We start from the raw sequence: 26,775 nt of genomic DNA, 5'->3' as shown, positions 1-26,775 counted from the left end.
GTTTTGGTGTACGTTAAGAAGCATCTTTCTACCATACATATCCCAAATTTCAATAAGATAGTCCAACAAACAAATGAGATACAATTCCCTATATCAAGAGCAAGAGCCCCTCATCAGCGTCAAGGAACCTCCCTTGAGGTCTGCTCGCTTATGGAAATTTCCCTCGTGTACGGAAGCAAAAAAATCAACCCATTGACTGCTCGTACAGTGGACCCCCGCTTTACGATGAGCTCCCAATGCGACCAATTATGTATGTGTATTTATGTAAGTGCGTTTGTACGTGTATGTTTGGGGGTCTGAAATGGACTAATCTAATTCACAATATTCCTTATGGGAACAAATTCGTTCAGTAATGGCACCTGAACATACTTCTGGAATGAAATAATACCGTAAGGCGGGGGTCCACTGTATTTGGAAAAACTCGCATGTGGATGCGCTTGCAAGTAGAGGTTCCACTGTATTAAATTTTTTTTTTTTTTCGTGAAATATACATTTACCTACAAAGAAAACAATGAGACATGCACAATAACTACATAAATACATGTATAAATAACAAAAAAAGGCACAATACCGTGACTGGAACGATACATAAATAACCCCCAAGTCGGACCGAAACGTCGTCGTAAGCTTCTCTCTTTTATGTGTGGGTTATTTGTGTATAAATACATGTATATGCTAAAATGACACTTACCTTTATTGAAGAGTATTGATGAATGATGAGACACTGTTTTTCTTGAACACACTGGGATTTTCAGAGTGATACATGAGTAAAGGCTTCACTTTGCATTCCCCACTAGCAGTACAACAAAACATGAGAGTTAGCCTGGCTTTCATAGGCTTGTGTCCTGGGAGTGCCTTTTCCTCCTGAGTAATGTAGGTCCTGTTTGGCATTTTCTTCCAGAACAGGCCTGTTTTTTCACAATTGAACACTTGTTGGGGTTGGAAATTTTCAGCTTTGCCATGCCTTATCACACTGTCTATGCCACTACAATTCTTAAATCTCTCAAAGCAACCTTTACTGGCCTTAAATTCACCAATATTAGCACTGGTTCCAGGCATTTTTTCCTGTTCACCTGGGTGTTAGTCGACTGGTGTGGGTCGCACCCTGTGTGACAAGATTTAGGACCCCAATGGAAATAAGTTAGACAGTCCTCAATGATGCACTGACTTTCTTGGGTTATCCTGGGTGGCTAACCCTCTGGGGTTAATTGTTTCTCGGTAATTGTTTCTCGTTAAGCCACACCAACAACACACACACTCTACATCTTCAAGTAGTACAGCTGATGGTGGTACAGCAGCAGCTGATGGTGGTACAGCAGCAGCTGACCGTGGCACAGCAGCAGCTGACAGTGGTGCAGCAACAGTTGACCATGGTACGATAGTATCTTGATAGTATTTCTCACCCTTCTTACCACAAGGTTGGCACTAGAAGCTTTCTTTGGGCCCATAGTGACTTACTTAGCAGTTACAAGCACTAAAAACATTGGAATAATACAAAATATATCACATGTATGCGTGAAACCGTCCACCCTGGCTTGTAAACAATGGCACACTAGCTGAAGGCAGGGCAGTTGAGACACGCTCAACCTAGACAGACAGGCGGACATGTTTGGGACGAATGTTGTTAGTTGAGTTTTTCATCATTGGTCGAGCCAAAATTTTTGCACTAAAACGCATCGTTAGGCAATTTTTTCGTTAGATGATGCTTTTGTTGGTTGAGGATCCACTGTACTTTAATTCAAGTATGTGCATGTTAACTATCAGTAAGTAACGTGTATATTTATCTTTTTCTTATATACAGTATAAACAAATTTTTATTCCAGTTATTACTGTATATGCATATTATAAACTTAACCCTTTGAGGGTCCGTGCTGTAGATCTACGGCTATACGTTTTGGCTCCAAACCATAGATCTACACCATGAGCTCAGCTCACTCTGATAAGCTGTGAGCGGTAAATTTGGGCCTAGATATGAGAGAATACATCTATGTGGTATGTGTGCACCACATAAAACAAATCCTGCAGCACACAGTGCATAATGAGAGAAAAAAAAAACTGAGACCGTAATTTTCGATTAACCCTTTGGGGGTCGACAGGTCCTCTCAGAGACTTGTTCTCAGGGTCGGCCAAATTTCAAAAAAAAAAAAAAAATTCTCATGAAAGGATAGAGAATCTTTTCCCGATCATAATGGCACCAAAAGTATGAAATTTGATGGAAAACTTATGGAATTATGCTCTCGCGAAGTTAGCGGTCTCGGCGATGTTTATGCATCGGCGATTTTGCCCACTTTGAGCCTTACTTTCGGCCAATTCCAGTGTACTAGTCGACAAAAATCATAACCATTTCGGTAAAACTCCATTTTTTCTATCGAATGAGTACAAGAAACCACCCATTTACCGATTTCAATTATCCAATAAAGTGGTCAGAATTTAGCAATTTTGCCAATTTCACACAAATTTCAAAAGATGCCAATTTCCGAATAGGGTCCAGAATAAACAAGAAAGACATTCCTGGCACTAAAATAACAAGATCTCTGTTCGTTAGTCACATGCCCAGGCCCCTCTTATATTTCTTTGGCTTTTCACTTTGAATTTTTATTCTTACAAGAAAAAATAAGATTTACTGTTATGCAGACTACTGCATTAGTGTAGAAATGGTATATATAATATCAGCGCACTTTTGAAAAAATATTAGACTCACCAGTTGATGTGTATTGGACGCTTGGCATGATGTGTTTACTTTTGAACTTTGGTAAAAATCGAACATTCTGCTACTTTGAGCTCAATTTCAAGATACTTTTCATTGTAAAACCAGTCAAAATCATCTCAATTTCAGTAATATGTCTTCGATTCTATAAAATGAGACCAAGAAAACTAGAATACAACCATAAATACTATACGAAAATACAGTGCAAAGTCGCTGTTTTAATCCAAAAAAATGGTCAGTTTTTTTTTCTCATTACGCACTGTGCTGCAGGATTTTTTTTTACACTGCGCACACTGACCACATAGACCCATTCTTACATATGTAGGCCTACCAGCTTTCTCTCACTAGATTTGAGGGCGCTAGAATTTAGGCGTACTAGTACGTCAAAAACCCTGGGTCGTAAGACGTACTAGTACATCCAAAACCCCCAAAGGGTTAAAACAGTGACTTTGAAGTGTTTTTTCATGTGTTTTTTATAGTTGTATTTGTGGTTTCTTGGTCTCGTTTGATAGAATGGAAGATATGGTTTTAGTAATGGAAATGGGTTGAAACTGATGTCAAAATAGCAGAAATGTTCAACTTTTGCCAATGTTCAAGAGTAAACAAATGATCCTACACGTCTAATACACACCATCTGGTGGGTCTAATGTATGTTCACGAATGTGGTGATATTATTTATACAATTATTACAGTATTGCATAACAGTAAATCTTAAATTTTTTGGTTTGAATAAAAATTCATTATGTGAATAAAAAATCAAAATGGAATTCATTTGTAAAGCTTGAAAATGTAACTAATGAACAGAGGAAATGTTAGTTTAGTGCCAGGAATGCCTGCATTGTTTATTCTGGACCCTATTTTGAAATTAGAATATTTTGAACTTTGCATTAAACTGGCCAAATTACCAATTTCCGATCACTTTATTTTGTAGTTGAAACAGTTGACTTGGCGATTTCTTGTGCTCAATTGATAGAATAGAAGTAATACTAATGAAATAGCTAAGAATTTGGTTGACTGGAGTAATATAATTGGCCTAAAATGGGAGTCAAAGTCGGCAAAATCGCCGATGCGTAAATATCACTGACACATCAAAACTCGCAAGAGCATAATTTTGTCAATTTTCCATCAAATTTCGTACTTTTTGTTTTATTACCTTCAGAAAAAGATTCTTTACCATTTCAAATAGCATTTCAAATACCATTTCAAAATAGCAAAATTATTTTTTTTAAATTCTTGGACACTGGTGCTCACTTTGAAATTTGGCCTTTGGACCCTGAAAGGGTTAAATTAAGACATATAAACAGTAATATAGGTTAAGCAAAAATTGTTTTGAGGAGGTTTTGTGTGCAAAGGGGCTTTAACCCTTTGACTGTTATGGCCGTATATACAGTGGTCCCTCAATAATCGTCCGGCCTGAAAGTCGTCCATTTCGGAAATAGTCATGTTATTTCGTCTTAACATTGGCTCGCAAGTGGTCCGTTAACTCGCTAATCATCTTTCGTCCTGGACGTGTACTCACGGCTCTGAGCACCTCGGCCTCCCTTCCCAACCAGTGTGCCATTGTTTACCAGTGAGCGACGGTCCCCTCAGGTGTTCATATGAAATATTTCATAATATTCCATTGATTTTAGTGCTTGCTCCTAGTACCAAGCCTTTGGTAAAGAAGGTGAGAAATACGATTGAATTTAAGAAAAGCTTCATTGAACAATATGAAAGTGGCGTACGTGTGGGCGAACTGGCCAGGATGTATAACAATACACCAATAAGGGTGCTAGTCAAGTTGTACAAGAAACCCCAATCAACCATCGCTACTATTGTGGGCACCAGAAAGACAATCAAGGAAACTGTTCTTGCCAAAGGGGGGTAAATATGCTGACAAAAATGAGATCACCAGTACTCGAAGATGTTGAGAAGTTATTATTGGTGTGGATAAGGCTTGGGAGGGAGTGACTACCAGGACTTCGAACTCTGCTTGGAGAAACTTGTGGCCAGGTTGTGTCCACAGGAGCGATTTTGAAGGAGTTTGAGGCGGCCCCTGATGAGCCTATGTCAGTTGTGAACTCTATTGTGGCATTGGGGAGTTCCATGGGGTTGGATGTGAGTTTGGAGGATGTGGAAGAGTTGGTGGAGGACCAGCTGTTGTTGCAAAGGGGGTAAAATGAAGAGCAAGTACCACTTGGGAGGGAGACTACCAGGCAAGAGCTTGGCCAGGTTGTGTCAACAGGAGCGATTTTGAAGGAGTTTGAGGCGGCCCCTGATGAGCCTATGTCAGTTGTGAACTCTATTGTGGCATTGGGGAGTTCCATGGGGTTGGATGTGAGTTGTGAGTTTGGAGGATGTGGAAGAGTTGGTGGAGGACCACAATGAAGAGCAAACCACTGAGGAGCTGCAAGAGCTTCAGCAGGAAGAGCAACAGATTGCAGCTCAGAATCTTGCTGCAGAGGACGAAGAGAGATGGAAGAAGGTGCCTTCTTCAGAAATTAAGGAGATTTTTGAAATGTGGGGTAGGATGGAAAGATTTATGGAGAAACATCACCCTGAGAAGGATGTAGCAAGCCATATTGGCAACTTGTACAGCGACAGAGTCTTGGCCCATTTTAGGGAAGTTTTAACCCGTAAACGGCCCAAGCAGATCTACGTTAACGTGTAGTGCTCCAAAAGTAGATCTACGTTTTTTTACATATTTTCAATTAAAACAAAAAAAAAAGTAGATCAAAGTTTTTTTACACATTTTCAAATGTAAAAAAACAAAAAGAAGATATACTTTTTTTACATTCTTTCAAATGTTGAAAAAACGTATATATACGTTTGGACCGTTTACGGGTTAAAGAGACGCCAGAAACAGTGCTCTCTGGACAGTTTTTTTTTGTGAGACAGGACTCCAGTGACTCTCAAGGTGGTCCTAGTGGCATTAAGAAACAGAGAAGAGAAGTAACCCCAGAAAAGCACTTGGTACCTGAGGTGTTGATGGAAGGGGATTCCCCTTCCAAACAGTATTTCAATCTCTCTCCTCCTCCAGTCTTCCATACACTAAGAAGAATCGCCAATAAAGGTAAGTGTTATGCTGTTAATGTTTCATTCATCATGTCCCATTGTATTGTTTATGTACTACATCTATATTTCACGTAAAAAAATTTTTTAATACTTCTGGGTGTCAGGGACGGACTAATTGTATTTACATTATTTCTTATGGGGAAAATTGATTCGAAAATCGTCTATTTTGATAATACTGTAGTCCCACTTCCAGGAACGGATTAAGGATGATAATTGAGGGACCACTGTATACATCTTACGAGCCAGTGTTTTGGACGTATATATACTCAATAATTCTAGGCTTCAAATCGAGCAGGAGAAAGCTGGTAGGAACACATGTGAGAGAATGGGTCTGTGTGGTCAGTGTGCACCACATAAACAAAATCCTGCAGCACGCGGTGCATAATGAGAAAAAAAAGCTGACTTTTTTTTTATTAAAACGCCGACTTTGAGGTGTATTTTCGTATAGTATTTATCTTTGTATTCTCATTTTCATGGTCTCACATGATAAAATGGAAAACATAGTGCAGAAATAGAGATGATTTTGATTAGTTTCACAATGAAAACGACCTTGAAATTGAGCTCAAAGTAACGGAAATGTTCAATTTTTACCAATGTTCAAGAGTAAGCAAATCACACCACACGTCCAATACACGTCAACTGGGGAGTCTGATATTCTTTCACTAGTGCACTGATATTATTTATACCATTTTTACAATTATGCAGTAGTCTGCATAACAGTAAATTTTGTATTTTTTTTTTATGAATAAAAAATCAAAATAGAAAGCAATAGTAATATAAGAGGGGCCTAGAGACGTGACTAATGAACAGAGGATATGTTATTTTAGTGCCAAGAATGTCTACATTGTTTATTCTGGACCCTATTTTGAAATTGGCATCTTTTTTAATTTGCATGAAATTGGCCAAATTGCCAATTTCTGACCACTTTATTGGGTAGTTCAAATCTGTAAATGGGCGGTTTCTTGTACTCAATTGATAGAAAAAATGGAGTTCTAAAGAAATAGCTATGAGTTTGGTCAACTGGAACAACGGAATTGGCCATAAACAGGGCTCAAAGTCAGTGAAATTGCCGATGCATATATGTCGCCGAGACCGCTAACTTCGCGGTAGTGTAATTCCATGAGTTTTTGACCAAGTTTCGTACTTTTGGTGACATTACCATCAGGAAAAGATGCTCTATCATTTCATATTTTTTTTTTTTTTTCTCAAAAATTTTGCAACATAGAATGACAGTTGCAGAAAGGGGCTTACGACAGTCAGAGGGGTAACTTCCAGCAAACGTATGTGAATTTGTTAAATAAGAGTGAGTGGGGGCAAGTGGGTTTTGATGACGTGCTGTTGGAGTGTGAGCAAAGCAACATTTATGAAGGGATTCATGGAAATTTGTTAGCTGAGCTTGAGTCCTGGAGGTGGGAAGTACAGTGCATGTGCTCTGAAGGAGGGGTGGAGATATGTTGCAGTTTTTGAACTGTAGTGTCAACATGCCTCTGGCAAGACAGTGATAGAGTAAGTGGTGATGAAAGTGTTTCTTTGTTTTTGGGTCACCCTGCCTCGGTGGGAAGCAGTCAGTGGGTTAATAAAAAATAAAGCTTTACAGTTTTTGGTATTTTCTCATCATGTAAGTTATCTATTAAGAGTTAGTTTAAATTTGTTTTGCTTTATTTTGCTTTGGATGTTCTAATGTTTGAGTTGTATTAATTTATTGCCAAGAGTGCTGAGTGGTCAACTAGGTCAGAGCAGTCTTTGAATCTCAGACCTCAACTAATTTGTTAAGAGTACTGGAGCTTATTGTCCCCCACATTCTGTTTTCAGATCAGGCCTTCCAAATTGGAAAAGGAAATGTTGTGGGGGGATTAAAACTACAGTGGAACCTCGGGTTACGAAAGCCCCACCATGCGAATTTTTCAGGATGTGAACTGTCGTTCGGTCAATTTTTTGCTTCAGGATACAAGAGAAATTTCAGGATGCGAACTTCCTCTTCAAGGGAGGTTCCTTAAATAAATAAATAAATAAAATATATATTTCTTTGCAAAGGTTACAATGTGTGTTTAACCCTTAAACTGTCCAAACGTAGATCTACGTTTTTTTCAACTTTTGAAAGTATGTAAAAAAAACAGATCTTTTTTTTTTTTTTTACATTTGAAAACGTGTAAATAAAACTCTGATGTACTTTTTTTTTGTTATACATATATAAAAATATGTAAAATAATGTAGATCTACTTTTGGAGCACTACATATGTGAACGTAAATTTGTTTGGACAGTTTAACCCTTTGAGGGTCGATAGGCCCTCTCCGAGACTCGTTCTCAGGGTCGGCCAAATTTAAAAAAAAAAAATAATTTTTTCTTATGAAAAGATAGAGAATCTTTTCCAGATTATAATGACACCAAAAATATGAAATTTGATGGAAAACTTACGGAATTATGCTCTCGCGAAGTTAGCGGTCTCGGCGATGTTTACAGATCGGTGATTTTGCCCACTTTGAGCCCCATTTTCGGCCAGTTCCACTGTACTAGTCGACAAAAAACATGAATATTTCGCTAGAACTCCATTTTTTTTATTGAATGAGTGCAAGAAACCACCCATTTACCAATTTCAACTATCCAGTACAGTGGTCAGAATTTAGCAATTTTGCCAATTTCACACAAATTTCAAAAGATGCCAATTTCCAAATAGAGTCCAGAACAAACAAGAAATACATTCCTGGCACTAAAATGACATTTCCTCTGTTTATTAGTCACGTCTCAAGGCCCCTCTTACATTCTTTTGCTTTCCACTTTGAATTTTTATTCTCACATAAAATAGAAGATTTACTGTTATGCAGACTACTGCATTAGTGTAAAAAATGGTATGAATCATATTGGCGCACTTGCAAAAGAATATTAGACTCACCAGTTGATGTGTATTGGATGCTTGGCATGATTTGTTTACTTTTAAACTTTGGTAAAAATCGAACATTTCTGCTACTTTGAGCTCAATTTCAAGGTACTTTTCATTGTAAAACCAGTCAAAATCATCTCAATTTCTATGATATGCCTTCCATTCTATAAAATGAGACCAAGAAAACTAGAATACATCAATAAATACCATACGAAAATACAGTGCAAAGTCGCTGTTTTATTCCCCAAAAATGGTCAAAGTTTTTTTTTTCTCATTATGCACTGTGTGCTGCAGGATTTTTTTTATACCGTGCACACTGACCACATAGACCCATTCTTTCATAATGGAGGCCTACCAGCTTTCTCCCACTAGATTTGAGGGTGCTAGAATTTAGGCGTACTAGTACGTCAAAAACCCTGGGTCGTAAGCCGTACTAGTACGTCCGAAACCCTCAAAGGGTTAAGGGTTAAATATCATAATATGACTGGAGCAGAGAAAGCCACTATCATGCCGAGGCATTTTGGGCAGAAATGCCTACTTAATACTACTTAACGAAGTTGATCTATCAGCTCATCAGTGGTTAGTTCTTCATTGTCCTCCTCCACCAACTCTTCCACATCCTCCCCACTAACCTCCAACCCCAAGGACTTTCCCAATGCCACAATGGATTCCTCAACTGGCACAGGATTCTCAGGGTTAGCCTCAAACCCTTCAAAATCCCTTTTGTCTACACATTCTGGCCACAGTTTCTTCCAAGCAGAGTTCAAGGTCCTCTTAGTCACTTCCTCCCAAGCCTTACCTATAAGGTTTACACAATTGAGGATATTAAAGTGATCTCTCCAAAACTCTCTTAGAGTCAGTTGAGTTTCTGAGGTCATTACAAAGCACCTTTCAAACAGAGCTTTTGTGTACAGTTTTTTGAAGTTTGCAATAACCTGCTGGTCCATGGGCTGCAGGAGAGGAGTGGTATTAGGAGGCAAGAACTTCACCTTAATGAAGCTCATGTCCCCATAAAGTCGCTCTGCCACGTCTGTAGGATGACCAGGGGCATTGTCTAACACCAGGAGGCACTTATGTTCTAATTTCTTTTCAGTTAGGTAATTTTTCACATTGGGGGCAAATGCATGGTGTAACCAGTTATAGAAAAATTCCCTAGTGACCCATGCCTTACTGTTTGCCCTCCACAGCACACACAAATTATCCTTGAGGACATTCTTTTGCCTGAACGCTCTGGGAGTTTCAGAGTGATACACTAATAAAGGCTTCACTTTGCAATCACCAGTAGCATTGGCACACATCAACAAAGTAAGCCTGTCTTTCATAGGCTTATGTCCTGGGAGTGCCTTTTCTTCCTGAGTAATGTAGGTCCTGCTTGGCATTTTCTTCCAGAACAGGCCTGTTTCATCACAATTAAACACTTGTTCAGGTTTCAGTCCTTCAGTTTCTATGTACTCCTTGAATTCCTGCACATATTTTTCAGCCGCTTTGTGGTCCGAACTGGCAGCCTCACCATGCCTTATCACACTATGGATGCCACTACGCTTCTTAAATCTCTCAAACCAACCTTTGCTGGCCTTAAATTCACTCACATCATCACTAGTTGCAGGCATTTTTTTAATTAAATCCTCATGCAACTTCCTAGCCTTTTCACATATGATCGCTTGAGAGATGCTATCTCCTGCTATCTGTTTTTCATTTATCCACACCAATAAGAGTCTCTCAACATCTTCCATCACTTGCGATCTTTGTTTCGAAAACACAGTTGAACCTTTGGCAAGAACAGCTTCCTTGATTGTCTTTCTGGTGCCCACAATAGTAGCGATGGTTGATTGGGGTTTCTTGTACAGCTTGACTAGGTCGGCTATACGCACTCCACTTTCATACTTATCAATTATCTCTTTCTTCATCTCTATAGTAATTCTTACCCTTTGAGGTGTAGGGTTGGCACTAGAAGCTTTCTTGGGGCCCATGGTCACTTATTTTCCAGAAACAGCACCGAAAATACTGTAATAATACGAAATATTCCGAGTGTATGCTTGGATGTTACCGCGGAGGCTGGCTGGTAAACAATGGGACGGGGCGGCACATGTGAGGCTGGCTGAGGGCACATTGGACGCGTCTCGGACGAAAATCGGTAAGCGGGTTTTTAATCGGTATGCGCGGCAAAAATTTTGCGATAAAAGTAATCGGTATGCGGAAAAATCGCTATGTGATGCCATCGTTATGCGGGGGTCCACTGTAGTTACTAATGTTTTGCTGATGGTGGTGCCAGCTACTGGCAGCCTTTTGAAGTTTCTCATTACTGTTATTATTATTATTATTATTACTAATATATTGTATTATTATAATAATTATTATTTTTATTAGTAATAGTAGTAGTAGTAGTACGTACATACGTACGTATGTGGTGAGGGGCTCTTGATCTAGGGAATTTGATCTGTGCTCCAGGTCCCTAAATTAATAATACATGTAATAATAATTATTATTATACTTATATACTAATAGTAATGATAATACATAATAATAATGTATAATATAATAATATAATAGTATATAATAATAAAATATAATAATGTAATATATAATAGTACGTACAATAATAATTATAATTATAATAGTACAGTACATGTATGTACGTACTGCGTTTAATTTAGTTTGACAACACCACTACCAGTCAGCAGTGTCAATCAAAACAATGGTCACCAGTGCACATGAGCTTACGGAGTTACCCTCGCGGTGCAAGGAATTCTCGTGATTTCCTTACGTTTTGTGCAGTTAATTTGCCAAATTTCTTTTTTCTGACCATGGGCCCTAAGAAAGCAAGTGCAATGGACAGTGCCAAGAAGAAAAAGAGGATGATTTGCATGGAATTAAAGCAAGAAATGATTAATAAGCACAGACTGGGTACGAGGGTTGAGGACTTAGCGAGTTGAGTACAAGCGTAGCCTCTCTACTGTATGTACAATACTAAAGCAGAAGGAGACTATAAAGGCTATAGCGCCAGCAAAGGGCGTTACAGTAATTTCTAAGTGGTGGACCTCTGTCAATGAAAAGATGTAAAGCTGCTGTTGACATGGTTGACGGAGAAACAGCTCACAGGAGATACGTAGTGTAGTGAAATAAACATAAAAATCAATCAGTCAATCAATCAAGTTTATTCTCTATAAGGATTACAATGTGGGGTTTACAGATTTTGGCTATTGTGTGGTTTACATGTAATAAAATACTAATTACAGAGGGGGGCCACTAGGACACCTAGCATGGCTAGGCATTTCAGGCAAACTTAGATTAATTCTTAACCCCAAATTATTACAAATTATGGAGTAAGTTGACTAAATACTAGTTTGTGAGTTTAGCAGTGTGAATGCTTTTGTTTTGGCACCATACATAGTTTCTGTATTGGAGTATCGCAGGCAAACCTATGACTAGTTAGGAATCATTATTTTAAGATTAAGATTCATATTTCTGTGCTTATAGTCAAATAGGTGAGCGAGTGAGTGTAAGTGTGAACCACCAGGTGGTTTTTATGTAGTTAGTTGACGGGGTGTATCAGGGAGATGAGATGTTTTCTAACGGTAGTTTTGAAGGTGATGAATGTGTCTGCAGTTCTAGAGTTTTCAGGTAGGGTGTTCTAGATTTTAGGGCCTTTGACATACATTGAATTTTTGTAAAGGTTTAGTCGGACATGGGGAATGTGGTAGAGATGTTTGTGTCTGGTGTTATGCCTATGGGTCTTGTCACAACTATCAAGAAAGCATTTTATGTCAAGGTTAATGTTGGAATTTAAGGTCCTGTAGATGTAGATTGCACAGTAGTAAGTGTGGATGTTTTGAACAGGGAGTAAGTTTAGATCTATGAAGAGTGAGGGAGTGTGTTGCCAGGGATGGAATTTAGAGATTATTCTTACTGCGGCTTTTTGTTGGGTTATTATTGGCTTTAGGTGTGTTGCTGCAGTTGATCCCCAAACACAAATAGCATAGGTGAGGTATGGATAAATGAGTGAATGGTATAGTGTGAGAAGGGCATTTTGCGGCACATAGTATCGTATCTTAGAGAGGATCCCAACTGTTTTGGATACTTTTTTTGTTATGTGTTGGATATGGGTGCTGAAATTCAGGTTGTTGTCAAGGTATAGGCCTAGGAATTTGCCCTCATTATGTCTGGCAATTAGAGTGTTGTCGATCTTAATGTTAAGTTGAGTAACATCTGCTCTGCTACCAAACATAATATAGTAGGTTTTGTCAGTGTTAAGTGTAAGTTTATTGGCTGTCATCAAAGTCGATATTTTGAGCAGCTCCTCTTTAACAGTGGTGTTGAGGGTGGCAAGATTAGGGTGAGAGATGACATAAGTCGTGTCATCAGCAAAGAGAATGAGTTTCAGGCGTTGGGTTACGTTTGGAAGATCATTGATGTAAATGAGGAAGAGCAGGGGTCCAAGGACACTTCCCTGCGGAATTCCAGTATTAAGTGGCCGTGTTGATGATGCTGTGTCTTTAATGGTGACATACTGATACCTATTAGTAAGGTAGGATTTGAAATATGCAAGCGCATGGCCTCTTATACCATAATGGTCAAGTTTGTGGAGTAGGATGCCATGGTCTACTGTGTCAAAAGCTTTTCTTAGGTCAATAAAAATTCCTAGCGGATATTCCTTATGTTCCAATGCTGTGTAAAGCAGATCTAGCATTTTTACAATTGCATCATTAGTGCTTTTATTTTTCCTTAATCCAAATTGGCAGGGATTGAGTATGTTTTGTGCCGTTATAAATGAATATAGTCTCCTGGGCACGAGTTTCTCGAAGATTTTGGATAGCATGGTAAGTTTGATATTGGCCTATAGTTGTTTACATCTGTAGGGCCACCACCTTTATGTATTGGTGTAACCCTTGCTGTCTTGAGTAGTTTCGGGAAGGTGCTAGTTTCTAGTGACTTGTTAAAAAGTACAATGGAACCTCAAAAATCGAACTTAATCCGTTCCAGGAGCTAGTTCTAAATTCGAAAAGTCTGAAATTCGAAGCAATATTTCCCGTAAGAAATAATGGAAATACAATTAATCCGTTCCAGAAACCCAAAAATATTCACACAAAAAATACATTTTATAGAGATTAATTACAGTTTTACATATGACAAATACTATAGTTTTTAATTATGTATACCTGGAGTTTACCTGGAGAGAGTTCCGGGGGTCAACGCCCCCGCGGCCCGGTCTGAGACCAGGCCTCCTGGTGGATCAGAGCCTGATCAACCAGGCTGTTGCTGCTGGCTGCACGCAAACCAACATACGAGCCACAGCCCGGCTGATCCGGAACTGACTTTAGGTGCTTGTCCAGTGCCAGCTTGAAGACTGCCAGGGGTCTGTTGGTAATCCCCCTTATGTGTGCTGGGAGGCAGTTGAACAGTCTCGGGCCCCTGACACTTATTGTATGGTCTCTTAACGTGCTAGTGACACCCCTGCTTTTCATTGGGGGGATGGTGCATCGTCTGCCAAGTCTTTTGCTTTCGTAGTGGGTGATTTTCGTGTGCAAGTTCGGTACTAGTCCCTCTAGGATTTTCCAGGTGTATATAATCATGTATCTCTCCCTCCTGCGTTCCAGGGAATACAGGTTTAGGAACCTCAAGCGCTCCCAATAATTGAGGTGTTTTATCTCCGTTATGCGCGCCGTGAAAGTTCTCTGTACATTTTCTAGGTCGGCAATTTCACCTGCCTTGAAAGGTGCTGTTAGTGTGCAGCAATATTCCAGCCTAGATAGAACAAGTGACCTGAAGAGTGTCATCATGGGCTTGGCCTCCCTAGTTTTGAAGGTTCTCATTATCCATCTTGTCATTTTTCTAGCAGATGCGATTGATACAATGTTATGGTCCTTGAAGGTGAGATCCTCCGACATGATCACTCCCAGGTCTTTGACGTTGGTGTTTCGCTCTATTTTGTGACCAGAATTTGTTTTGTACTCTGATGAAGATTTAATTTCCTCATGTTTACCATATCTGAGTAATTGAAATTTCTCATCGTTGAACTTCATATTGTTTTCTGCAGCCCACTGAAAGATTTGGTTGATGTCTGCCTGGAGCTTTGCAGTGTCTGCAATGGAAGACACTGTCATGCAGATTCGGGTGTCATCTGCAAAGGAAGACACGGTGCTGTGGCTGACATCCTTGTCTATGTCGGATATAAGGATGAGGAACAAGATGGGAGCGAGTACTGTGCCTTGTGGAACAGAGCTTTTCACCGTAGCTGCCTCGGACTTTACTCTGTTGACGACTACTCTCTGTGTTCTGTTAGTGAGGAAATTATAGATCCATCGACCGACTTTTCCTGTTATTCCTTTAGCACGCATTTTGTGCGCTATTACGCCATGGTCACACTTGTCGAAGGCTTTTGCAAAGTCTGTATATATTACATCTGCATTCTTTTTGTCTTCTAGTGCATTTAGGACCTTGTCGTAGTGGTCCAATAGTTGAGACAGACAGGAGCGACCTGTTCTAAACCCATGTTGCAGTGGGTTGTGTAACTGATGGGTTTCTAGATGCGTGGTGATCTTGCTTCGTAGGACCCTTTCAAAGATTTTTATGATATGGGATGTTAGTGCTATTGGTCTGTAGTTCTTTGCTGTTGCTTTACTGCCCCCTTTGTGGAGTGGGGCTATGTCTGTTGTTTTTAGTAACTGTGGGAAGACCCCCGTGTCCATGCTCCCTCTCCATAGGATGGAAAAGGCTCGTGATAGGGGCTTCTTGCAGTTCTTGATGAACACAGAGTTCCATGAGTCTGGCCCTGGGGCAGAGTGCATGGGCATGTCATTTATCGCCTGTTCGAAGTCATTTGGCGTCAGGATAACATCGGATAGGCTTGTGTTAATCAAATTTTGTGGCTCTCTCATAAAAAATTCATTTTGATCTTCAACTCTCAGTCTGGTTAGCGGCTTGCTAAAAACTGAGTCATATTGGGACTTGAGTAGCTCACTCATTTCCTTGTTGTCATCTGTGTAGGACCCATCTTGTTTAAGTAGGGGCCCAATACTGGACGTTGTTCTCGATTTTGATTTGGCATAGGAGAAGAAATACTTTGGGTTTCTTTCGATTTCATTTATGGCTTTTAGTTCTTCCTGCGATTCCTGACTCCTAAAGGATTCTTTTAGCTTAAGTTCGATGCTTGCTATTTCTCTGACCAGTGTCTCCCTACGCATTTCAGATATATTGACCTCTTTTAGCCGCTCTGTTATTCTTTTCCGTCGCCTGTAAAGGGAGCGCCTGTCTCTTTCTGTTTTACATCTACTCCTCCTTTTTCTTAGAGGAATAAGCCTTGTGCATACATCGAGTGCTACCGAGTTAATCTGTTCTAGGCATAAGTTGGGGTCTGTGTTGCTTAGTATATCTTCCCAGCTTATATCGGTTAGGACTTGGTTTACTTGGTCCCACTTTATGTTTTTGTTATTGAAGTTGAATTTGGTGAATGCTCCCTCGTGACTAATCTCATTATGTCGGTCTGGGGCTCCGCGCATACATGACTGAACCTCAATTATGTTGTGATCTGAGTATATTGTTTTTGATATGGTGATATTTCTTATCAGATCATCATTGTTAGTGAAGATGAGGTCTAGTGTATTCTCCAGTCTAGTAGGCTCTATTATTTGCTGGTTTAAATTGAATTTTGTGCAGAGATTTAAAAGCTCGTGTGAGTGTGAGTTTTCATCAGAGCTGCCTCCTGGTGTTATTACTGCAACAATAGTAATACATATATAATAACATTTTTACTTACCTTTATTGAAGATTGGTGATGGCATCTGGAAGATAGGGAGGAGAGAGGGAGTTGAGGTTAGTGTTTGGAAGGAGAACCCCCCTCCATGAAGACTTCAGGTAAAGCCCTCTCTGGGGTTACTTCCCTTCTCTGTCTTTTACACATACACAAATAACAAAAAAGGCACAATACCGTGACTGGAACGATACACAAATAACCCGCACATAAAAGAGAGAAGCTTACGACGACGTTTCGGTCCGACTTGGACCATTGACAAAGTCTTTTAACCCGTAAACGGTCCAAACGTGTATATACTTTTTTCAGCATTTGAAAGTATGTAAAGAAAGTAGATCTTCTTTTTGTTTTTTTACATTTGAAAATGTGTAAAAAACTTTGATCTACTTTTTTATATATATATATATATATATATATGAAAAAACGTAAAAAAAACGTAATTTACTTTTGTAGCACTACACATGTGAACGTAGATCTGCTTGGACCGTTTACGGGTTAATACCACTAGGACCAGCTTGAGAGTCACTGGACCCCTGTCTCACAAAATAACTGTCCACAGTCCTTTGTTTCTGGCACCTCCTTAACATTTCCCTAAAATGGGACATTAGCACAGAACAAAAGAGTAAGCCTGTCTTTCATAGGCTTGTGTCCTGGCAGTGCCTTTTCCTCCTGTGTGATGAAGGTCCTTTTTGGCATTTTCTTCCAAAACAAGCCTGTTTCGTCACAAACGCTTGTTCAAGTTTGAATTCTTCACTGTCTATGTACCACTTAAACTCCTGTACAAACTTCTCAGCTGCCTGTTTGTCTGAACTGGCTGCCTCACCATGTCTTACAACATTGTGTATGCCACTATGCTTCTTAAATCTGTCAAACCAGCCTCTGCTGGCCTTAAATTCACTATCAGCACTGGTTCCAGGAGTTTTCTGTACCAGATCGGCATGCAACTTCCTTGCCTTTTCGCAAATATTCGTCTCTGAAACACCATCACCTGCAATCTCTTTATCCTTGATCCACACCAGCAACAACTTCTCAACCTCTTAACTATTTGTGGTCTTTTTTTGGTTTGCATATTAACACCTTTCGCAACATCAGCTTCCTTGATTTGTTCTTTCTTTGACAGGATAGAACCGATGGTCGACTTGTTTTTCCCATACATCCTGGCAAGCTCAACAAGTCTCACACCACTCTCATACTTCTGTATTATTTCCTTCTTCACATCTATGGTGTTTCTCACTTTCTTTACCACAGGGGTACCACTAGCAAGTTTCTTTAGGCCCACAGCAGCTTATTTCACAGTCCCTCAAGCACTAAACACAACAAAATAATCGTAAAATGCGTTAATGAGAGCGCAGGTTAGTGTTCACTCAAGCATAAACAAAGCTAGACTGCTCATGGCGCCTGCATAGGGATGCGGACAGAGCGGGCGGCAGACAGGTCCCATACCCGGCGGTCCGAAAATAGGGGCACGTTCGATAATAGGGACACAGTTTGTCCGAAAAAATGGTCCTATTTTCGAAAGGTTCGATATGTGATACGTTCGATTTTTGAGGTTCCACTGTAATGAAATAGCATGTGAAAGGACATGGGCCACTTGCTTGTACAATAATGGTGGGGCACGAGATGATTCCCCCGAGTTATTTTTAAGTGACTTTATAATTTCGGTGACTTCGGTGGGCTCAGTTGGTACAAGATAGAAGGAATTTGGGAAATTCCCATTTAGGTAGTCCCCGGCATGGGTGTTGGTATGTGGGATTTTACTGGCAAGATTAGATCCTGTGGTTGAAAAGAAGTCGTTTATCTTGTTAGCTGTATCACTGGGATGCAGTGGTGTTTCATTAGGTTTAGTTAGGACAATATTCTTGGTTTTTTTCAGTTTGTGGGCGCCCAGAATCTGGGAGTGTGTTTTCCAGGTCTTTTTTTATATCTCCTCTTGTGTCAGTGAATCTGCTGGAGTAGTACAGTTGTTTGGCTTTCTTTATTACTCTGGTGAGAACTGATGAATAGTGTTTAAGAATATCTTTGTGTATTAAGCCCTGTCTACATTGCTTTTCATATTGGTGTTTCTTATCAATGGATTTCAGAATGCTGCTGGTTAGCCATGGGCAACCGAGCCGTTTCTTTGTGATCTGTTTCGTTTTTATAGGACAATGTTTGTTGTATAGTCTAAGTAATTTGTTAAGAAAAGTGCCTGTCCAATTGTCAATACCATTGGCCTTGGAGAATTCTGTAGGCCAGTCAACAGTCTCTAGGTCTGCTGTGAACTTCCTTATTGAGGCCTCATCATGGAGTCTAAATGATACTTTGTTGTATTCCAGTGGTGGTTTACTAATGTTTGTTAAGAGGAAGGTAGGGTAGTGGTCTGTAGTGCTGTCTGTGATTATCCCTGATTTAAGGGGGCTAGTATATTGGTCCATATGTGGTCTCTTATGGTTGCACTTGTCTCAGTGAGCCTGGTTGGTTTAGTTATTGTTGGTATGAGAAGTGTGTTGTTCATATTGTTGATGAAATCAGTTACAGGCTGATCATCTAGTAGGCCAAGGTTGATATTGAAGTCTCCAGCTAAGAGAAGGTGGTGCTTGTTCATTTGTCTGTTTGTTAATAGTGCCTTTAATTTCTCACTGAAATTTGGGATATTTGTGTGGTGTATCCGGTAAATGGCACCAATTGTTATAGGCGTCTTAAGGTTTTTTACAGTAAAATTAGCAAAAATGTATTCCCCATATTCGTCACTAAAGCAAGTGGTACTAATACAAAATAGTTGGTTAGAGTAATAGATTGCAATACCACCCCCAACTTGGTATAGTCTGCAGTTGTGGATTGCTGTGTATCCTGGTAGAGGGTAGATATCTATTGTGTCCTGCTTAAAATTGTACATAACAGTTCTTAAGATTATTATTATAATTATAATCAAAGGGGAAGCACTAAACCCATAGGATTATACAGTGCCTGGGGGGGGGAGATATTCAGGCTTAATTTGGGGAACTGGAACACAGATCCAATTCCCTAAATCAAGAGCCCCTCATCATCATCAAGGAGCCTTCCTTGAGGGGCAGCTCTTAAGAAAAGTGTGAACTCCTGACACCAGATCTAATTCAGTTAGCTTCACAAACTCCGTTTTCTCTTAAAACATCTCTTGACGTTTTCATAGCGAGAATGCGTGACCACTCCTGACCACAATCCTCCTCCCTCCGCCGTCCATGTAATGACATATTTTATTCTAGAGTGTATATCAGGTTTCTATGTTATTTATATTGTTTATTATGTCATATTAGATGAATTTTGACAGATAAATAAGCCGTAGAATTGATATTAGGGTTATTTTGTCATGCCTCCCGAGAGCAGGAATTCAGCTGGAACAAATTACTAATTGCATTTCAATTAATTTAAATGAGGAAAACTGACCCAGCATACGAACAAATCAGGATACAAACAAGTCCACGGAATGGATTAAATTCGTAACCCGAGGTTGCACCGTGTTGAAAAAAATAGTGTTCATCCTGAATGTAAGTAGGAGGTTGTAAGAATTGTCTCTCATCTTGCATGTTCATGAGACAAGAAAACACTAGCAGTCCCTCTGCTAGAATGCACAACGTCTAAAACGCTTCTGTTTTACACTTGTATGACAGTACAATATTATTTTCTTGGATTGTTGATGTCTACCAACCAGTACAAGGATTGCTTTCAGTATGCTTAATATAAGTTAGGAATTTGGATAAGTTTGCAAATTGTAGGGATGCATAAAATTTTGTGCAATTCACAATGATAATTTTACTGAAGAGGAAGACAACTCTGTAAGTTTTATTGAAGGTTCACTGGTATACTTGCTAGTAAATCAGCAGCACAACACTCCTGCACCTGTTTTCATTAGTAAATTTGAAGGCGATTGTACATGAATTAAGAATTTTATTGTGTATGCCTGTCTAGCCTGGGCCATTAGGCCTACTACAGTGCTCTATTATTGTGTCCTTTTTTATGCTTATTTTATGTGAGTAAAACAGCTTGTGAGCAGTGAATATATACACACTGTGAAATACAGTATCTGGTGTTCTCTGTTAATGTAATAACATATACTATATGTGTGTAAATATTACATACACTTTGAAGTGTTGTGCATTTGATTGTAATATGTAATAGTACCGTATGCATTAACAAATCTCAGCAATTATTGACATTGACTTTATTTTTCTTAACCATATTCAGGAATATTTTATTACCTTTTCTTTTCAGCACTGGTAACATTGGCATTTTCTGCCTCAATAGGGCTAATGTTCCTGATTCTGGCATGTGCCTTGCCAGAGTACAAGTATGTATTTTCTCTGGTATTCTCTCAAAATCTAAAAAAAAATAGAATGACATGAATGTTAAAATTTGCTAACCTTTTAAAAATTTTGAAGGGAAAATTTCTGTGGGATGTTCTATTTTTTCTCTACTTTTTAATTGTGGTATACCTGGGGAAATACTGTTTGAGGAAGAATTTTGAAAGATAGTTTTTGTTTTTACAGATTGAAGGGGTGTTATTTATCTGTGTAAAAAAAACTGTTGGGTAATAACTTATGATTTTTAGGGTGTTGAAGTTGGCAAAAAAAATAATCACTCATCAACAACTGCAGTGTAAATGAATTGACTGTATATACATTTAACAATTTATTGATTACAAATTATTCACTGTATTTTTTCTTTTTTTTTTTATTCCAGTGTCTAACTCTAACACTATAGATGTTTTTCTAGGTGCTTTGATATTTGAAACACAGGGAGATGCATTGCCCACTGTAGCCTCACTAGAAATATACAATATAATTTGGTATTTTTTTTATAGGAGTTAGGAAGAACCAGTTGTGAATGTGGGGGAGGTGCATGGGGCAGTGAGTAAAATGAAAACAGGTAAATCAGCTGGGGTTGATAGGATAAAGATACAAATGTTAAAGGCAGGTGGGGATATAGTTTTGGAGTGGTTAGTGTTTTTATTTAACCCTTTGAGGGTTGAGACCCCTGATCCTAAACTCGTTCCCAGGGTCGAGAAATATTCAAATTAAAACAAATTATTTTTTCTTATGAAATGATAATGTTTTTGTGAGTGTTATAGGCCAAAAAAAATTTTTTTTTGCGATCAATACTTACTGAGATATGGAGGCGTGAAGTTGACAAAGTGAACCGTCGCTTATGACAACATCGCCGACTGCCGGTCATGTGGTAATTGTTTATTTATTTATTTTCTACTTTTTTCTCTTATATTTTAACATTTTATTTTTTCAAGTAACTTATGGCCTGTGAGACCAATATAAGCCATATTTTGTATATATTCACTCGTTGTATGCTGCACAATAACTGCACAAACATTAGTGTCATTATATTGTTTACACAAACCAATAATAGAAAATGTTGTTTTCGAGTAATCTATTAAGTTTAGACTGCCCATAATGCCAAGCCATGATAGTGGCTCTCTTTGCACTATAAATCGTAAACCCTCACTGTAAACTACCTATGTAAATATACTTCCTACAATATGTCAACCACATTGTAAACTTGCAAGGAAATAAACAATTTGAATTTGAATGTATGTACACTATATATAGAGTCACTGGACATGTTCGTAGAAATTCTGCAGCTTGTGGAACTCTTTGAAGTACGTTGTCATACACAGTGCTGTTTTACACTCCTCACACGCAAAACGAGTGTCTCTGCATTTTTTTTTTTTCTTCTTTTTTTAAATGTGCACAGACAAAACGCCTCTTCTGAGCAGTTTTCTTCAAAGTAGTAGCAGGCACTTGTATCGGGTAGTGATCATCAGGCCCCAGACAAGAAGGTAGTTGTTGATCAGTTCGCAGGCAGTGTCCTATTGCAGGTGTTGTTACTTGGTACTTGAATAATATTTGTCTGTTGACAGACAAACAAAATTGACCATATGGTGGTTTGTTTCTGGTCTTCAACTTATACATATTATAAGCATTGAGCATAGAAATGTTCACAAGATGAAAAAAGTTTTATGTACCACTTATAACGCTTGCAAATACAATCAGCAAACCCAATTTGCATGTCACATTTGTCCACTTAACTGAACACATATTGAGGGTGTGGTCTATCACAGCTGCAGGTTTTAGAATAAGTTCATTGGTGTCTCTATTCTGCCTGCCAGTGTCTGTCATTTCATATCGGTGAACTGATGACAACAATGTGACATCTCATTTGTCATGCCACCAAAATGCCATGATGTCATTGGCAGCAAATGCCTGCACCTCACCTCTACGAGTGCCTGTGTCGAACGTGGGCATACATTAATGATTTACATGCACTGTACCACACACATCTGTCATGTTCACTCCCAAAAAATCACTGAATAAGGGGCTTGTGTACCAGTTATCAATAATATACATATATACCCTTTACCAAGATATGGTTCCATCATTGTTCTAACCACATCACCAGAGATACCCAATAACTTCCTGGCATCTTGCAATGTATTACTTCCAGTGTGCACAGTAATATCCAATACAAGACCACTGTAGCAATCACAAAGTATAAACAACTTTATACCAAAGCTTTTCCTCTTGCTTTTTATATACTGCTTGAACGACAGTCTACCTTTGAACAAAATCAAAGACGCGTCAATAACAAGCTTCCTGAAGGGATAAAAATACATAGAGAATTTTTGTTTCAGATACATAAACACATTCCTAATCTTATATAACCTGTCATTTCTGTCAGGCCTGGTTTTGTCTGAGAAGTGTAGCATACGTAATAGTAGCACAAATCGATTCACTGGTATTATATCACTGAAAGCCGGGGTTGCAATGAGGTGTTTACTGCAGGTGTTTACTGCCAATGACATCATGGCATTACGGTGGCATGACAAACGAGATGTCACATTGTTGACAACCATTCACCGTAATGAAATGCAAGACAGTGGCAAAGTTGATCGAGTGACTAATGAACGTATTCGAAAACCAGTGACAGTGATTGATTATACACAAAACATGCGCTTGGTTGACAAATGTGATATACAGATTGGTTTTGTTGACTGTGTTCGTAAGAGTTACAAGTGGTACATGAAACTTTTCTTCCATCTCATGGACATTTCAATGCTCAATGCATATAATATGTACCAAATAAAGACTGGCAACAGACCACCGTATGGTGAATTTTGTTTGTCTGTTGTCAGACAACTTATAATGAAGTACCAGGTAACAACACCTGCTATACAACATGGTCCTCGAATTCCTCAGGATATACCCAAGCGTTTGAGGAGGGAAGGTGATCATTTCATAATACAACTTCCTTCAACTCAGAAGAAATTTGCTCAGAAGAGATGCATCGTCTGTGCACAAAAAAAAAACGACGGCAACAAAGACGCAAAGACACTCGGTTTATGTGGGAGGAATGTAAGGTGCCTCTGTGCATGGTGCCTTGTTTCAAGGAGTTCCACAAGCTCCAGTAGTTCTAAAACCATGTCCAGTGATTGTAAATATGTAAATATATGATAGAACATTAGTATTATACTACAAGATTTGTGCATGTTTATTGTAATAAACAACAATGGTAAACAATAATATGATAACTTTAGTGCAGTTATTGTGTTCAATACAGTGAGTTTATATATATACATTATATACAGTATTGGTCTCTCAGGCCCCAAATGTTAGTAGGAATAGAAAAAAATTGGAAAAGAAAAGAAAAAACAACAAAAACCGCAAAATAATGTAATGCGCGTATGTGGAATTCGTCGATGTTGCCTCCACCACATCATTTTTGACAAACTTCTTGGCACTGTATCTCAGTAAGTACTGATCAGAATTTTTTTTTTGTCTTATTACCTTCACAAAAATATGCTCTTTAATTTTGTAATAAAAAATATTTTTTTTTTTTTTTTTTTTTTTTTTCAAAATTTCTTGGACACTGGAGCACCACTTCAGATTTTGGCCTTGGACCCTGAAGGGGTTAGTTAATGTTGCAGTTTAAAAACTGTAGTGTAAAGCACCCTTCTGGCAAGACAGTGATGGAGTGAATGATGGTGAAAGTTTTTCTTTTTCGGGCCACCCTGCCTTGGTGGGAATCGGCCAGTGTGATAATATAAAATAAATAATAATATAAATATTATATGGAAGGAATATTTTGAGGAATTGTTAAATGTTGATGAAGATAGGGAAGCTGTGATTTCGTGTATAGGGCAAGGAGGAATAACATCTTGTAGGAGTGAGGAAGAGCCAGTTGTGAGTGTGGGGGAAGTTCGTGAGGCAGTAGGTAAAATGAAAGGGGGTAAGGCAGCCGGGATTGATGGGATAAAGATAGAAATGTTAAAAGCAGGTGGGGATATAGTTTTGGAGTGGTTGGTGCAATTATTTAATAAATGTATGGAAGAGGGTAAGGTACCTAGGGATTGGCAGAGAGCATGCATAGTTCCTTTGTATAAAGGCAAAGGGGATAAAAGAGAGTGCAAAAATTATAGGGGGATAAGTCTGTTGAGTGTACCTGGTAAAGTGTATGGTAGAGTTATAATTGAAAGAATTAAGAGTAAGACGGAGAATAGGATAGCAGATGAACAAGGAGGCTTTAGGAAAGGTAGGGGGTGTGTGGACCAGGTGTTTACAGTGAAACATATAAGGGAACAGTATTTAGATAAGGCTAAAGAGGTCTTTGTGGCATTTATGGATTTGGAAAAGGCGTATGACAGGGTGGATAGGGGGGCAATGTGGCAGATGTTGCAAGTGTATGGTGTAGGAGGTAGGTTACTGAAAGCAGTGAAGAGTTTTTACGAGGATAGTGAGGCTCAAGTTAGAGTATGTAGGAAAGAGGGAAATTTTTTCCCAGTAAAAGTAGGCCTTAGACAAGGATGTGTGATGTCACCGTGGTTGTTTAATATATTTATAGATGGGGTTGTAAGAGAAGTAAATGCGAGGGTCTTGGCAAGAGGCGTGGAGTTAAAAGATAAAGAATCACACACAAAGTGGGAGTTGTCACAGCTGCTCTTTGCTGATGACACTGTGCTCTTGGGAGATTCTGAAGAGAAGTTGCAGAGATTGGTGGATGAATTTGGTAGGGTGTGCAAAAGAAGAAAATTAAAGGTGAATACAGGAAAGAGTAAGGTTATGAGGATAACAAAAAGATTAGGTGATGAAAGATTGAATATCAGATTGGAGGGAGAGAGTATGGAGGAGGTGAACGTATTCAGATATTTGGGAGTGGACGTGTCAGCGGATGGGTCTATGAAAGATGAGGTGAATCATAGAATTGATGAGGGAAAAAGAGTGAGTGGTGCACTTAGGAGTCTGTGGAGACAAAGAACTTTGTCCTTGGAGGCAAAGAGGGGAATGTATGAGAGTATAGTTTTACCAACGCTCTTATATGGGTGTGAAGCGTGGGTGATGAATGTTGCAGCGAGGAGAAGGCTGGAGGCAGTGGAGATGTCATGTCTGAGGGCAATGTGTGGTGTGAATATAATGCAGAGAATTCGTAGTTTGGAAGTTAGGAGGAGGTGCGGGATTACCAAAACTGTTGTCCAGAGGGCTGAGGAAGGGTTGTTGAGGTGGTTCGGACATGTAGAGAGAATGGAGCGAAACAGAATGACTTCAAGAGTGTATCAGTCTGTAGTGGAAGGAAGGCGGGGTAGGGGTCGGCCTAGGAAGGGTTGGAGGGAGGGGGTAAAGGAGGTTTTGTGTGCGAGGGGCTTGGACTTCCAGCAGGCATGTGTGAGCGTGTTTGATAGGAGTGAATGGAGACAAATGGTTTTTAATACTTGACGTGCTGTTGGAGTGTGAGCAAAGTAACATTTATGAAGGGATTCAGGGAAACCGGCAGGCCGGACTTGAGTCCTGGAGATGGGAAGTACAGTGCCTGCACTCTGAAGGAGGGGTGTTAATGTTGCAGTTTAAGAACTGTAGTGTAAAGCACCCTTCTGGCAAGACAGTGATGGAGTGAATGATGGTGAAAGTTTTTCTTTTTCGGGCCACCCTGCCTTGGTGGGAATCGGCCGGTGTGATAATAAAAAATAAAAATATATTGTTATTTATTCAAAACTTTTTACAGTCTCATGATACTAAGAGTGGAATTCATTTAACAAAAACACTATCTACATTCAAAAAATGTAATGCATTTCTATGTTTCTGAGGATTATCACACCTTGAAAGGATATTGAACTGTCAGTACAATGCCATATTTGATCCAAATTTATTGCAATTTTATTATACAAACTGCAGAATTCAGCCAAAAGGCATCACAGATTTAACCTAGGATAACCCAAGAAAGCTAAGTAACATTTTGAGAACCCAAGAAAGCTAAGTAACATTTTGAGAAGTGTTACGCTGTGAAACCATTGTAATATCACGAGTTCCTTCTGAACGGTGTTACAAGATCAAACAATAAAAAAAAAATATTTTTTTTTATTATTCACATATCGG

The 26,775-nt window shown here is 39.1% G+C and overlaps 1 protein-coding gene across 3 annotated transcripts in view; it reads left to right on the top strand.

Moving 5' to 3' along the window:
- The window catches only part of LOC128685689 (leptin receptor gene-related protein), a 56,404-nt gene that overhangs the window by 16,811 nt on the left and 12,818 nt on the right, over nt 1-26,775 (top strand). For all 3 annotated transcript variants that reach the window (XM_053772237.2, XM_053772234.2, XM_053772238.2), the window contains one exon: nt 20,615-20,690. In XM_053772237.2, coding sequence (XP_053628212.1) covers nt 20,615-20,690 — 76 coding nt within the window. The remainder of the gene's footprint in view (nt 1-20,614; nt 20,691-26,775) is intronic.

This window comes from Cherax quadricarinatus, chromosome 23 (genome assembly GCF_038502225.1).
Source record: "Cherax quadricarinatus isolate ZL_2023a chromosome 23, ASM3850222v1, whole genome shotgun sequence".
Classification (NCBI taxonomy): Eukaryota; Metazoa; Arthropoda; class Malacostraca; order Decapoda; family Parastacidae; genus Cherax; species Cherax quadricarinatus.
This window is presented reverse-complemented; position numbering and strand designations above follow the sequence as displayed.